Source organism: Rana temporaria, chromosome 9 (assembly GCF_905171775.1).
Source record: "Rana temporaria chromosome 9, aRanTem1.1, whole genome shotgun sequence".
Classification (NCBI taxonomy): domain Eukaryota; kingdom Metazoa; phylum Chordata; class Amphibia; order Anura; family Ranidae; genus Rana; species Rana temporaria.
The window spans coordinates 112688210-112701720 of record NC_053497.1 but is presented as its reverse complement, the minus strand read 5'-3'; the positions used below and the strand labels follow the sequence as shown (position 1 = coordinate 112701720).

Genomic DNA, 13511 nt, shown 5'->3' with positions numbered 1-13511 from the left:
AAGCGTGCGACGGACTGATCTATGATCAACAGATCGTCCAGGTAGGCTGTTACTGCTATGCCTTGCTAGGGCCGGTGCCAGTATTTTTGTGAACACTAGAGGTGCTGTAGCCAGCCCTAAAGGAAGGGACACAAACTGAAAGTGAAGCTGATCCACTGCAAACATTAGAAACCTTTGGTGAGCGGGGAATATTGGCACATGTAGATATGCATCTTTGATATGTGGGGAGGACCAAAAGGGAATAGAGGATCAGACTTAATGAGCATATAGCCAATATTAGAAAGGGTTTCCCCAACCACTCAGTATCCAGGCACTATGACCTCGCTCATGATAGGAATCCTTCTGGTACCCTGTTCGTCGGCATAGATAAGTACAAGCCGCACTGGAGGGGGAGTTCCCTTGTTAGGGAAATATCCAGATCAGAAATGTCCTGGATCCATAGGTTAAGAACTTATCTTCCCTATGGACTCAATGTGAACACTGATATAAACGCCTTTATCAACAACTCCTAGGTTAAAAGAGGGATGGTAAAATTCAGTTTCTCTTCCCTCTCAATTTATTCAACAATGGGGATGTTTGTGACTGTGTGTGCTCAGGTTTATACATGTGCACGTGCGTTGGGTTTATTTGGAACCAACATCCATTGCCTATGGTTGGTTTGTGATCCTCAGATAACGGGGCCTGATGAGTCCCATGAACCAATTTATTGCTTCATTTGGGGATCACATTCTAGTGTTGGAATAGGAGGGGGGGATGTGGGATGTAACCTCGGATGTGTTACCCACTCAGGGGCTTGCCGCAATGTGTGTGCGGCTGGTACAGGTTCAGCCAGGGTTGTATCATGTTGGCGTCCTGTCTTTGCACCACTTGAGGCTACACCGTGTCTTACCCCTGTGTTACCGGTACTTTGACAGGCAATTATTTTTGTTAACCAATATTTGTTTAAATAATGCCCTTTAATATGTTTACTATTTTTTATAATTTTTAACAATGTGTTTTAATGGTGTGAATTTATGCTGGCAAGTGTTTTTTAATAATCATGCTTCAGTGCGGTTTTATTATTTCAAGCCAGCAGATATTTTTAGTGTATGTCCCCACAGCATATTGTTGTATATGTTGCATCTGGGACATGAAGTTACCATGACAACTTCCGGGGGCTGGCGCTTGTTCCTTGGCGCCATTGGTCCTCCCGTTTCTGGGTCGGCTTCTGGTGCTGGTGAATGAGACAGGAGGCTGTCTCTTCAGTGGAACGCATACGAGGCTTGATACTCCCGAGTTAAGCTATGCGCATGCGCCTGCCATCCGGAACGAGGCTTGGTTGAATTGTATTGTTTGTTGTCTATAAGAAGGGACGACCCAGCATGCCGCTCGTGCCCCGAGACGAAGTGACCTATCACGAAACGCGTCGGGCGGAAAGAGGGACGTGCTGACGTCATCCCCCTCTATCGCAGAATCTCTACACGAGTGGTGCCTGTTAGCGTCCGGCCGGCGCTACAGGCTTGAGGCTTGAAATTTTCTTCTCAAATGTGAGTTTTATACTTATGCCTACTTTTTAATACATTTTCCCCCTGATTTTATGCCATGTGAGGCCTTTCTTTTTACATGATCCATGCTATGTATTGGAGCGCTCCTGATCTTGGACACAGTAGCAATTTCCTGTTGGATATATATGCTGGTTTTGGTCCATGAGGACCTTTTGCATCTGGTAAGCAGACACTTTGAACATAGGTGGCGGTTTCACAGCAGGCTTATTATAATCACCAGGATCTAATCCGTTGGAGTGTGCACGGGTGTATAATCAGCTGTTCACCTATGGACTTCTTTATCCACTGGGACTTTATCTGAACTCTTAATATCTTATATCACTTACCCATCCACTAGATGGATTGGGATTTATGATTAATTGTAGATTCATTTTGCATGTCGGTAGTGTCACAACTGCCAAACTGTGGTGAATTGCATTTACGTTTGATTTAGATTTATTTTCTTTATTTTGTATCATCACTGATGCTCACAATTATCACTAGTTGGGACACACGGTTCATTCATTTGGGCTATGTGTGCATCTGATTTATTTGTATTGTCAGCACTAATTTTGGTTTAGCGCAATTATATTCTCATCCCAATACTAACCACAAAGCCCCCTATACCCACTAGTTTAAGCACTTAAGCCCCGGACCAATATGCTGCCTAAAGACCCAAGGGGTTTTTACAGTTCGGGACTGCGTCGCTTTAACAGACAATTGCGCGGTCGTGCGACGTGGCTCCCAAACAAAATTGGCGTCCTTTTTTCCCCACAAATAGAGTTTTCTTTTGGTGGTATTTGATCACCTCTGCGGTATTTATTTTTTGCTCTATAAACAAAAATAGAGCGACAATTTTGAAAAAAATGCAATATTTTTTACTTTTTGCTATAATAAATATCCCCCAAAAACATATATAAAACATTTTTTTCCTCAGTTTAGGCTGATACGTATTCTTCTACCTATTTTTGGTAAAAAAAAATCGCAATAATCGTTTATCGGTTGGTTTGCGCAAAATTTATAGCGTTTACAAAATAGGGGATAGTTTTATTGCATTTTTTTTTTTTTTACTACTAATGGCGGCGATCAGCGATTTTTTTTCGTGACTGCGACATTATGGCGGACACTTCGGACAATTTTGACACATTTTTGGGACCATTGTCATTTTCACAGCAAAAAATGCATTTAAATTGCATTCTTTATTGTGAAAATGACAGTTGCAGTTTGGGAGTTAAACACAGGGGGCGCTGTAACATTTAGTGTTCACTTAGTGTGTGTTTACTACTGTAGGGGGGTGTGGCTGTAGGACTGACATCATCGATCGAGTCTCCCTAATAAAAGGGATCACTCGATCGATGCGCCGCCATAGTGAAGCACGGGGAAGCGATTTATAAACGAATAGCCACGCCGTCGTCCCGGATCGCTCCCCGTTGCTTACCGACCGCCGCATGTAGCGGGGGAATCCCGATCGGACCCCCCACCCACGTCAAGCAGAGGATGTACGGGTACGTACATGTGCCTGTCCGTGCCATTCTGCTGACGTATATCTACATGAGGAGGTTGGCAAGTGGTTAAAGGGGCTTTCCACATTCCGTAAAGCCCCCTGTCTGCAGCCCCCCATAAGCCCAGCCTAGGGTTGTGTGGAAGAGGCCCCTTGTCCCCCTAAGATTTTACAGCTGCAATGTAGATTTTTAAGTTTCCTTAAAGCCATACATCTTTGAAGCAGCATTTTGTATAAATGCTACATATGCACCACTTTACAGGCAGAGTAAGCCCCTCCCTCCATCCACCCAAGTTACTTGCTTTTAAGCAATTTGGCATTTTTTAAGGCACTTCTTCTTGTTTTGTTTTTGGGGAAGTCAAAATTGGTGACATTAACAGGTCAGTTCCCATAGACTGCATTTGTGTTTGTTGTATAGCTTTTGCCCATGTTAGGCTGTTTGTTTGCTCCCATGGACCAAGAGGTGTATTTTCCCATCTGTAATTTTGTAGCATGCTGGATGATGTGCTTAATTTTGGACAGGGGTGGCTTATTTTGTGCTAGCTGCATTTGTATTGTTCTGGGCATGCTCCTCGAATTATTTATTTTTGTATGTGTGTGGTTTTTGGTGTGTGAAATGCATTTGGGTTGTTCTGGGCATGCACAGGAACTTTGGTTTATATTTTGTGCTTTTTGTGTGTGAACCGCACTTGGATTGTTCTGGCCATGTTTAGAGAGTGTGTTTTTTGGGTTAGTAATTTAAGGACATCGTTAACAGGTGTAACCACTTTAAAGTAATGTCTCGACACTGGGTGAACTTCCATTTTGTGTGTTTCATGGACTGTTCATGTGTTCTGAGTTGCATCATTAGTACACAAAATGGAAAATTGTTTCAAATACTTACCGTAATTTTTCTTTCCTGATGCCAATACATAATAAAGGATAATTACGGTAAGTATTTGATACAATTTTCCTGACTCCAACATGGCAGCATACATATGATAAATGAGCTTTTGAGAGGGAGAGTTTAATGCTCCAAACTTAGTCTTTATTTAATTAACAATACACATAGAAGTTTGGATAGTTTTCCTCCCAAACTCTACTTTAATGAGAGCTGCTGCATCCACCCTGTAGTGTTTCAGGAACGTGCGATGGGATGACCAGCTAACTGCTTTGCATACTGTCTCCAGAGACACTCCTGCCCATGCGTGCTGCCCAAGAAGAAGTCATTGCCCTGGTTGAGTGAGCTTTAACCACCTCTGGAGGATCCTTTCCTGCCGCTCCTATACTGTATATTCCTGGTGAATAGTTATTACAATCCAAGCCGAGATGGTTCTGGCCAAGGCCTCTTTCCTCTAAAATTTTCCAGAAGGTATGATGAAAAGTCTGTCAGAACGTCTGAATAAAGAAGTCTGGAGATAGGCTTTGAGGGCTTTTGGAATGTCCAACTCGTGCAGATCAGCATCTGATTCCGCTGGGAAGGCTGGAAACACCCATTTGCTGGAGAGATGAAATATCAATGCCACTTTTGGGACAAAGTGATCCAATGGTCTCAGTACAACCCTGTCTGGGAAGAATATTATAAGGTTTGGTTGCCCCCAATGCTTGGAGTTCTGACACCCTTCCCCTTGAAGTTATGACTATTAGGAATGCCATCTTTAAGGTGATATCCCATAGTGAACAGTCTTCTGTCAGAGCTAGAAAATTTAGGACTACTGTCAGGTCCCATTGAGGCATCTATCTCTCTTGGAAGGCATGGTCTATGCATCGCTCTCATAAAGCGTTCCACCTACTGGAAAAAAGCCAAGATGGTTAAAATCTGCACCTTAAGCAAACTTAGGCTAAGTCCCAATCCAGTCCGGATTGCAGGAAAGACAGGATTTGAAACGCATTCGGGTTACTAGGGTCGAACTGACGTCCAGCTGCAAAGCTTGTTAATCTATCTCATATTCTGGGGTAGATGGCCTTGGTTGACCCCTTTCTGGAATTCTGTAAAGTCCTGATAACCTCTGGAGAACATCCTAACTCTCGTAACCCCTGCCTTTCAATCTCCAGGCCGCTAAGGCCAGTCGTGATGGTTGCGGATGTAGGATATCTCCTTGTGACAGGAGACGAGGAGTCTCCGGCAGAATGACCAGTGGGCACACGCTGAGAGAACCATGGTCGACGAGGCCAGTAAGGTAATACTGTAATGACTGTCAGATTCTCTGCCAACAATCTCTTCAGGAACTTCAGAATTAGAGAAATTGGAGGGAAGGCATAGGCCAGCTGTGCAAGCCAAAGATGGGTCAAGGCGTCTGTCCCCGTGGCTAATGGATGAGGGTAGCTTGAGAGGAGCTGGCTTACCTTGTAATTTGTTGGTGAGGCAGAGATATCCAGTTGCGGACACCCCCACTCGTGGATGATCTGTTTGAACACTTGGGGGTCAAGGGACCATTCATTGGGATCAATATACATTCAATTAAAAATAATGAACATTCATTGGGATCAAACGTACATTCAATTAAAAATAAAGATCACCAGATCCTAGATGCGATCGGCATCTCCCGCTCAAGCCACATGTTGGTTCCAGGTAGTACGATGCTCCCTAGTCTTCACGACACGCTGGAAAAGACTCCTGCGTTCCACGGAGCGGGACTAGGGAGCATCGTACTACCTGGAACCAACCTGTGGCTTGAACGGGAGATGCCGATCGCATCTAGGATCTGGTGATCTTTTCAATGTTCATTATTTTTAATTGAATGTACGTTTGATGTATAGGGGAGCTTGGTGTGAGGGGCTACTTTACAATTAAAACAGGATTACGCTATGTTGGCTTCCTCTGTTTTTATTTGTTTCATCTGAGGCTCCCTCCTTGCAAATGGCTCCTTGGTACATGCAGCATGCAGAGGTTCATGGTTAATGGATTGATATTCATTGAAACGCCAATAATTCATTTTATTCTGGTGAGTTTGAACCCCGAAGGGGCGAGTGTTCACACGTGGTGGATTAGAAGAGTGAGGTGGAAGGTGCACGCTGCTATTCTCTTTAAGGACTCCTCTTTGGACATTATTAGAAACACTTATATTGTGTCTCTCATCTATCACATAATTTATGGTGGTGTTGGCCACTTCTGTCACTCAACATCAGCGCTGTTTGTATTTTATTTCTTGAATGGACAGTTTTGTCTTATTTATAGTTGGAATACTTTTAACAGGATGTTGATGTACTCCTGAAGAACAGCTAACTTTGGGGATGACTGGGTTGTCTTGATGGGGGTGAAAGAGTATTCTGCAGGCTTCCGTTTGAACCACCAATAATGGACTTGCGCTACTGTGGACTGCACCCACTGATCTTGGTAGTGGTCTTTCCAGACCAGGACAAATTTGAGCAGTCTGACTCCAACCGCCGCCCCTGGCATCTGGGTACCTGAGGGAGCCGCAGGGGCTTTAGCTTTCTGTGATCTAAGAAAGGTTGACTGCGTACCCCTCCAAACCTCTTCTGGAATCCTTGGAACTTCCACTTTTTGGAATCCTCCCCCCCTCCGGTGTCACATTTGGCACCTTTAGAGGGGAGGGGGGAACAGATACCTGTCTATTACTGGTATTTGCTCCCACTTCCTGGCATAGGTCACCACGGTGATCGCAGTGACCTACGCCATGTCCGGAGCCTACACTGTCCTCCCCCCACTGTTTTCTGGGAAACACACAGGTCCCAGAAGACAGCAGGGACCAGTGAGGATGCGCAGCGCGACTCATGCATGCGCAGTAGGAAACTGGGAAGTGAAGTGAAGCTTCACTTCCTGATTCTCTCACCAAGGATGGCAGTGGGGACAGCCGAGAGTCAAGCGATTGATCGGCTTCAACTTCCGATATCGCGGGCACCCTGGACAGGTAAGTGTCCATTTATTAAAAGTCAGCAGCTGCAGTATTTGTAGCTGCTGGCCTTTAATAAAAAAAAAATTGGCGGACCTCCGCTTTAAGTCAGAGTTAATGCGTCTATCTAAGATATCCTGAAAGGAGGAGGAGTCTTCCACTGGAAGTGTCACATTCTTGGTCAGTCCAAGATACAATTTCTGCAACCTGTTAGTTAAAAACAATTTCCTCTCTCCTTTCACCCATTCCTCTTGAAACAGGCCTCTTATTATTGTCATAAGAGCTACCTGTTTTTCAGGGAACTCCTGTAAGACATTTTTCTAAAATTTAAACTGATATTCTGGTTGATTTATATGGGTAGCACAAATTGACACAATGTAGGCATTATATTACCTATAGCAACCAGTCGGGGTTCATACTACTTAAGGATGGATTTGAATTGGTTGCTACTTAAAGTGATACTAAAGCTTTGTTTTTCTTTTTTAAAGCAACAAACATATTCTTACCTCCACTGTGAAGCTCATTTTGCACAGAGTGGCCCTGGTCCTCCTCTTCTGGGGCCCCTCGGCGGCTTTCGCGGCTCCTCCCCACATTAGATAACATCTAGGAGAAGCGCTCTCGCGAGGGGGTTACCTTGCGGGTGTGCTCCTGAGTCATATACTCGGCATCCATAGATGCCGAGTGTATGACTCGGCCCCGCCCCCCGGCACCAACATCATTGGATTTGATTGACAGCAAGGGGAGCAAATGGCTGCACTGCTATCAATCTATCCAGTCAAAGATGGGACTCCATGGAGAGAAGGATGGCGGAGACGCACCCACGGGAATTTCGGGGCTCAGGTAAGTAAAACGGGAGGGCTGGGGGGCCGGACACTGCGAGGTGTATTTTCACCTTAATGCATAGGATGCATAGGATGCATTAAGGTGAAAAAAACACAAAGGTTTACAACCCCTTTAATGAATAAGGCAATCGATAAATGGGCCCCATTAATGCTTATTAATCTCTTTACTGTTCTTTTTTCCTAGCTGAATAGCCTTGTCTATTTTCATATCTATTTTTATTTTATTTATATTTCACTGTCAGCCCTGCAGAACCATAGTCTTAAAGCAGAGTTCCAGCCTTATTTCTGTTTATTAAAAGTCAGCAGCTACAAAAAGTGTAGCTGCTAGCTTTTAATAAACAGACACTTACCTGCTCCACTGTCCAGCGTATCGGCCACCCAGAGCGTCGCTCCTCACCCCCCTCTCTACCTGGCTGTGACAGCTTTCGGCTTCACGGCCGGGCACTCACTGCGCATGTGCGAGCCACGCTGCGCTCTAGGAGTGGACAGGCGATCGCCTGGGACCCCTGTCACGTGTCCCAGGTGATCGCCTACAGGGAGGGGCCGCCTGAAGCGATATGATGAGTCGCCTAAGCGGTCCCTGGGCAGAAGGAGGAAGTGGGACAGGAAGTCCCACTCCTAATGAAGACCCCACTCCCCCCCCCAAAAAAAATTATATGCCAAATGTGGCATGTAAGGGGGCGAGGAGTGGTTTAAGTGGAAGTTCCACTTTTGGGTGGAACTCTGCTTTAAACTCTCAAAACTTTATAAACGTAACTTAGAGCATACTAGAGTTACATAATAGAGAGGGCCAAGTGGGCGGACAGGTGCCAGAACAATATGGCAGGTACATTAATGAGTAGGATGTGAGAATCTGTATCATATGCTGGACTGCATTGTATCATAAACTCGTGAATCTGTTTTTTTCATACACAAAGAAGTTCATATTGAATAAAAAAAACACTGTTGGTAAAGTTGCTGCTTTGCAGTATTATCCTTAGAAATGTGTTGCCTCACAGTTCCATCATAGCATATTTTATATGTATGAAAAAATTCCTAAAATGTAACAATATATAGCAACAGTATAATTTTTAATAAAAGCTGTATCATATATAAACAAATTGCTGTACTTGAGATTTACTTGGTGTCCAGACTGAGATGATGGAATCATTCAGAAGCATTTCCTCAGTCTCTTCTCCTCTAGTGATCACTCAGGCTGTAAATTATAACTTTGGAGCAAGTCACAGGGTGAAAGGCAGCAGTAGAGGCTGATCCGTGTCAGACACTTGTGAACACAGCCAAGAACTAAACAGATTGACAAGGTTGTACCATCTTTGATACAGTATCTCAGCCCAAGAGGTAAATACTGACACTTGGTCATACCTAAAGCCAAAGTTAAGGGGAAACCAGTGACGATTGGTGGTCGGAGACACGGACGGGAAGGCGGCAATCACCTCCCCACCCCACACGAGAGATGGACCGGAAAGGCCTCCTTAAATTAGAAGGCAGATGATAGGGCTGCTGCTCCTCGCTCGGAGGCCGTTGCTTCTCCCCCTGACTGAGTCCTACGACTCCTTGCCAACCAGGTCTCAGGACCCGCTTCCTGATTGGCTGGGAGGAGAATCAGGAAGACAATAGCGAATATTAATTCGGTATTGTCACACAAGTGGGTGGGCTCAGGGCACAGTGCTCACCCTTTTCTGAAGCCTATTAGAGCCTCAGGCTCTAATCATGTGCTTAAAAAATGTATTTTTAGCTTTTTTTAGAGCGTTTTTACCGCTGAAAAACTCAGATCAAAACCCACTAGTTCTGTGATTTTTTTTCAGCCAGAAAACGCCCCTGCCAAAAACCGCTGATAACAGCCTATGGACACATAGGATAACATGCTGGGAAGTTTTACTGGCTGCAGAAAAAAACGCCTGAAGCCAAAAACAGCAGCTGTAAAAATGTCCAGTGTGCATGAGGCCTATGACTAAGCACTAGTTTCAGTGCGAAATGCGTCAGTGGTCAGGTTTTATTTTATTTTGCTGTGACTTGTAGTGCTGTCCTTCTTTTAATAAAGGCTACAATTTGTTCAGAGTGCGGCTGTCCAGAGACAATTTTTGTTCCTGCTCTGCATGAGGCCTAAAAAGGGACAGTAATCACATTTAATTTAATGTTTCAGGGTTGAAATCCTCTGTTTTCTTTCCCCCTTCCTATAGCCCAAAGCTTCAGTCTTCCAGTGTTGTGGGGGTAATATGAGACGAGGGACCCGTCATATGCATTCATCGAGAGTGCTGACTATGCTCACCCTTTCCACTCATCTCCCCTATTCACCCATTCATAGAATCTGTACTCTAGGTTCCATGAATGACAAGCTATTTATAAATAGAGGACAAGCGGATAAGTGGAAGGTCTGCCTCCTTTATAAAGCGGGAGAAGTAATGTTACTGTAAAGCGGTAATAATCTAAATCTGGCAACAAATCCATTTATTTTCTGTTCATTGAGGGATACATTAAAGTGGTTGTAAACCCTTCCATATATCCAGTGACGTGACTGGCCTCATGTGAGATGAAACCAATTCTCCTACAAAAGTTGTACCTGTATATCTCCAGCCCTTTCTTCTCTACGTCTGTTCAAAGTGCTACATTTTAAAGCTTGTTTGATAGTTCAGAATAAATGGGTCGGAGAGCTGAAGTTACACTCAGCAAAGCTCAGTGAGGAGACCTTCATACAGCACACAGGAATAGAGCTGAGGCTGTCAATCAACTGGAGCTCCCTCCCCTGTTTCTCCTGGTGTCAGGAAAACTTGTCAGAAGTGATTCATGCTGACATCAGAAAAACAAAGCAGCAGACATAAATGACACTTAATGCTCTTAATTGAGGAAAGTACACAGTATAGAGGGATATGCTTTGTTCATATTTCATGTCTGGGGTTTACAACCACTTAAGTCTTAAACCTTTGTGTTATACTGCTGCCTATAGGTGGACTGGTCATTGGCAAAAAAATAAAAAATCTGTAACGCTTTCACTCCCTGCCTCTTCCTTGGTTGCTTAAATCTCCATCCCAGCTAGATTATTGATTGTATTTTATTATTTGACTATAGGTCCAATCTAAATATGTTGTATTTGTTTAACATTCATATTTTATTCCCAGGATGCCTGGAGTGATGCAGAGGGACAACTTCACATTGACTCCCACCAAGACTACCAGCTGTTGTCAGCCCGACAGACACCAGAGGGTCTCTACCTTGTCTTCAAAAGACCGTTCATAACATGTGACACCAAAGATTACCTCATTGAGGTACTGTCTTTATTACAAAATGAAAAACAAAGCCTACAGGGCACCATAAATGGTTCCACTATTCAAGGGGTTTCCACTATTCGAGGAAAATATGCCTGCCAAGCTAGGGGTATTGCATGCAATGTCAAAAGGTCTTTCCACAGTTAACAAACTATTCTGTTCATTGCTCTACTTTAATCAAATTTATCATAAGTAAAGTATAACTCTAGGTAAAACTTTTGTTTTGATTAGAGCGGCGAAGAGTTGTCCCTAGAACCAGAGATGAGGTGAAATCTTCCAATGGGGACACTTAATACAGGGACAACTATCTAAGAGAGCAATACCACATTAGGAGATTTTAATTTACTTCCTGTTGCATCTCTGGAGTAGGAAGTGAAGGGAAATTTACCCCATGGTACACAGACAAAAAAAAAATCAGAATAGGTGATTTTTGGAACAAGTAGTAAACCTTGATACACCTAGCAATCAGATTGTGCAGGGTTTTTTTTTTTTAGATTTGCTTGCATCATTGTAGTATAGGGCCTACATGTATGGATGCAAATTAGCCAAATTGTTTAGACAGGCCTATATTGCATATGAGGGCCTGAACAATAGATTATCCTTAATTGCATGTTGTAATGTGCATGGTCAGCTCTATTGGTGTTACCATCTCTGCAGCAAAACGTCACCCAGGAACTATACAAAAATATTGGAAACTATACAGCATCTATCCTAAGAATTTTCTACAAGCTCTGCCACTGTTGGTTACCAGCTGATGCTTTTCTTGGTCATACAGCTTTGTAACTCTTTTGAGTGAGGCACGAAGGTCAGATCTCACCTACAAAATAGCTGTCTCCAATCTGTGAAGCGATGAGTGTTCTTAACGTGCTTAAATCCTTTCATAGGTCCTAATTTCAGATCTTCACCATTTGTAATCTTCCTTCTCAGGATGGAACAGTACACCTTATTTACGCTCTGCTGGATAAACCCTTTCAGTCGTTGTCAGCCATCAATATCTCCACCCTCCACCATGGGCTGCAGCGAGTGGAGCTGCTGAAACCAGAGATCCGTACACCTCCTCTCCCTGATGATGTCCTGACCATGGACGTTCTTGCTCCGGATGTTGTCATTCCAGATAAGGAGACAACTTACTGGTGCTACATCACGGAATTACCGCAACACTTCCTCAAACATCACATTGTCATGGTAACAATTTTTTTTTTACTTTAGAATGAAACCTAAGTGTATTAACAGATCAGTCACTAGAAGGTTCAGTATTTTTATTCAGCGAATCCAGACAGGTAGGCCAAGGGGAAATTGATAAAGCATGATTAATGTGCAGCACTGCAAAACAGAAAGCCAAGTATGCATATGTAAGGAACTAACATGACTACCCTCAAAGCACATGTATGATCGCACACTATACACCCATGCGATACACTGTACAATATATAAGCGTCACTGCCACTGGCCACTGAGTAGCACCTTTGGCAAGTAAAACAGAAAAATACAGACAAACAATCCCTTCCCTGACCTCCCCCCCCCTCTCCCAAACTGTAGTGAGTCTCATATGAACCACCGGGAACCAGATTACATCTTCATGCATCAATAATTGCACTCTTGCCCCCCTGCCCCCCCCCTAAAAAAACAGGGAAGGTGCAGGTTGATGCTGGTAGTAAGCATCCTATTCCCCTCAATGATGGCAGGGTGTCATGTTCTCCCCTAAGTCGATACTGTGTTAGGACAAATGTAGAAAAAAAATAATTACCCCCAAAACCCCAGTTATGGTTATTAAGCGTACTGCCTTCGAGGTCCTCCATATTTCCAAAAAGGTCACGTAACCAGGATCAATTATTTGGAATAATTTAAGTCCAGCAAACTACCATAACTAAATAATTTTTTAGACATCCTCTTCTGGCATAAGCTGGCTTTTAAAGGTGCAATGAAGAAACTAACATGTTTCCTGCTGGAGGATAGAGTGAGTGGCTCATATTTCTTTTAATTGAAGATAACTAGCTTGTGGGAAGGCTGAGTAAAGTTCTAGAGACCCTGGTAAGCCCTATACGCTCCGCAAGGTCCACGAGGCACACAGAAATTGTAGGACAACCCCAAAATATATGTATGTCTTTGCAATCAGGAGAAGCAGGACAGCACCAGCATTGGGAGAAAGTGGAATAGTGGAGTGGTAAATACTTCTCTGGGGTATAGTATATTCTATGCAAAAATGTATATTGGATCAATCTATCTCTTGTAAAGATAAGATGCGTAAATGGATAGTCCCAGACTTCGGCCCAGTCATCCGCATCCAAATCTGGAACAACCTGCCACATCACCCTACATCTAATCAGTGACTGTGTCACATAAAAAATAGACCTTGGATAGAGGTTCTCCCGAGAATCCCCTTTCAACAAGAGCTCAAACCTAGGCACCTGAATATCGCAGCCCCCCAAACCATACTGCGTCTGAAAGGCATGACGAGCTCTGCCAGTAAGCATCTAAAACTATGGGAGTCAGTCAGATCAAATTGATCTTTTAGCTGATTAAAGCGAATTAAGCTAGCATGTGCCACA

The 13511-nt window shown here is 43.7% G+C and overlaps 1 protein-coding gene across 3 annotated transcripts in view; it reads left to right on the top strand.

Moving 5' to 3' along the window:
- Positions 1 to 13511, top strand: part of DBH (dopamine beta-hydroxylase) — a 158038-nt gene that overhangs the window by 40372 nt on the left and 104155 nt on the right. For all 3 annotated transcript variants that reach the window (XM_040324160.1, XM_040324161.1, XM_040324159.1), the window contains exons 2-3: positions 10816 to 10962; positions 11890 to 12147. In XM_040324160.1, the coding sequence (XP_040180094.1) occupies positions 10816 to 10962; positions 11890 to 12147 (405 nt within the window). The remainder of the gene's footprint in view (positions 1 to 10815; positions 10963 to 11889; positions 12148 to 13511) is intronic.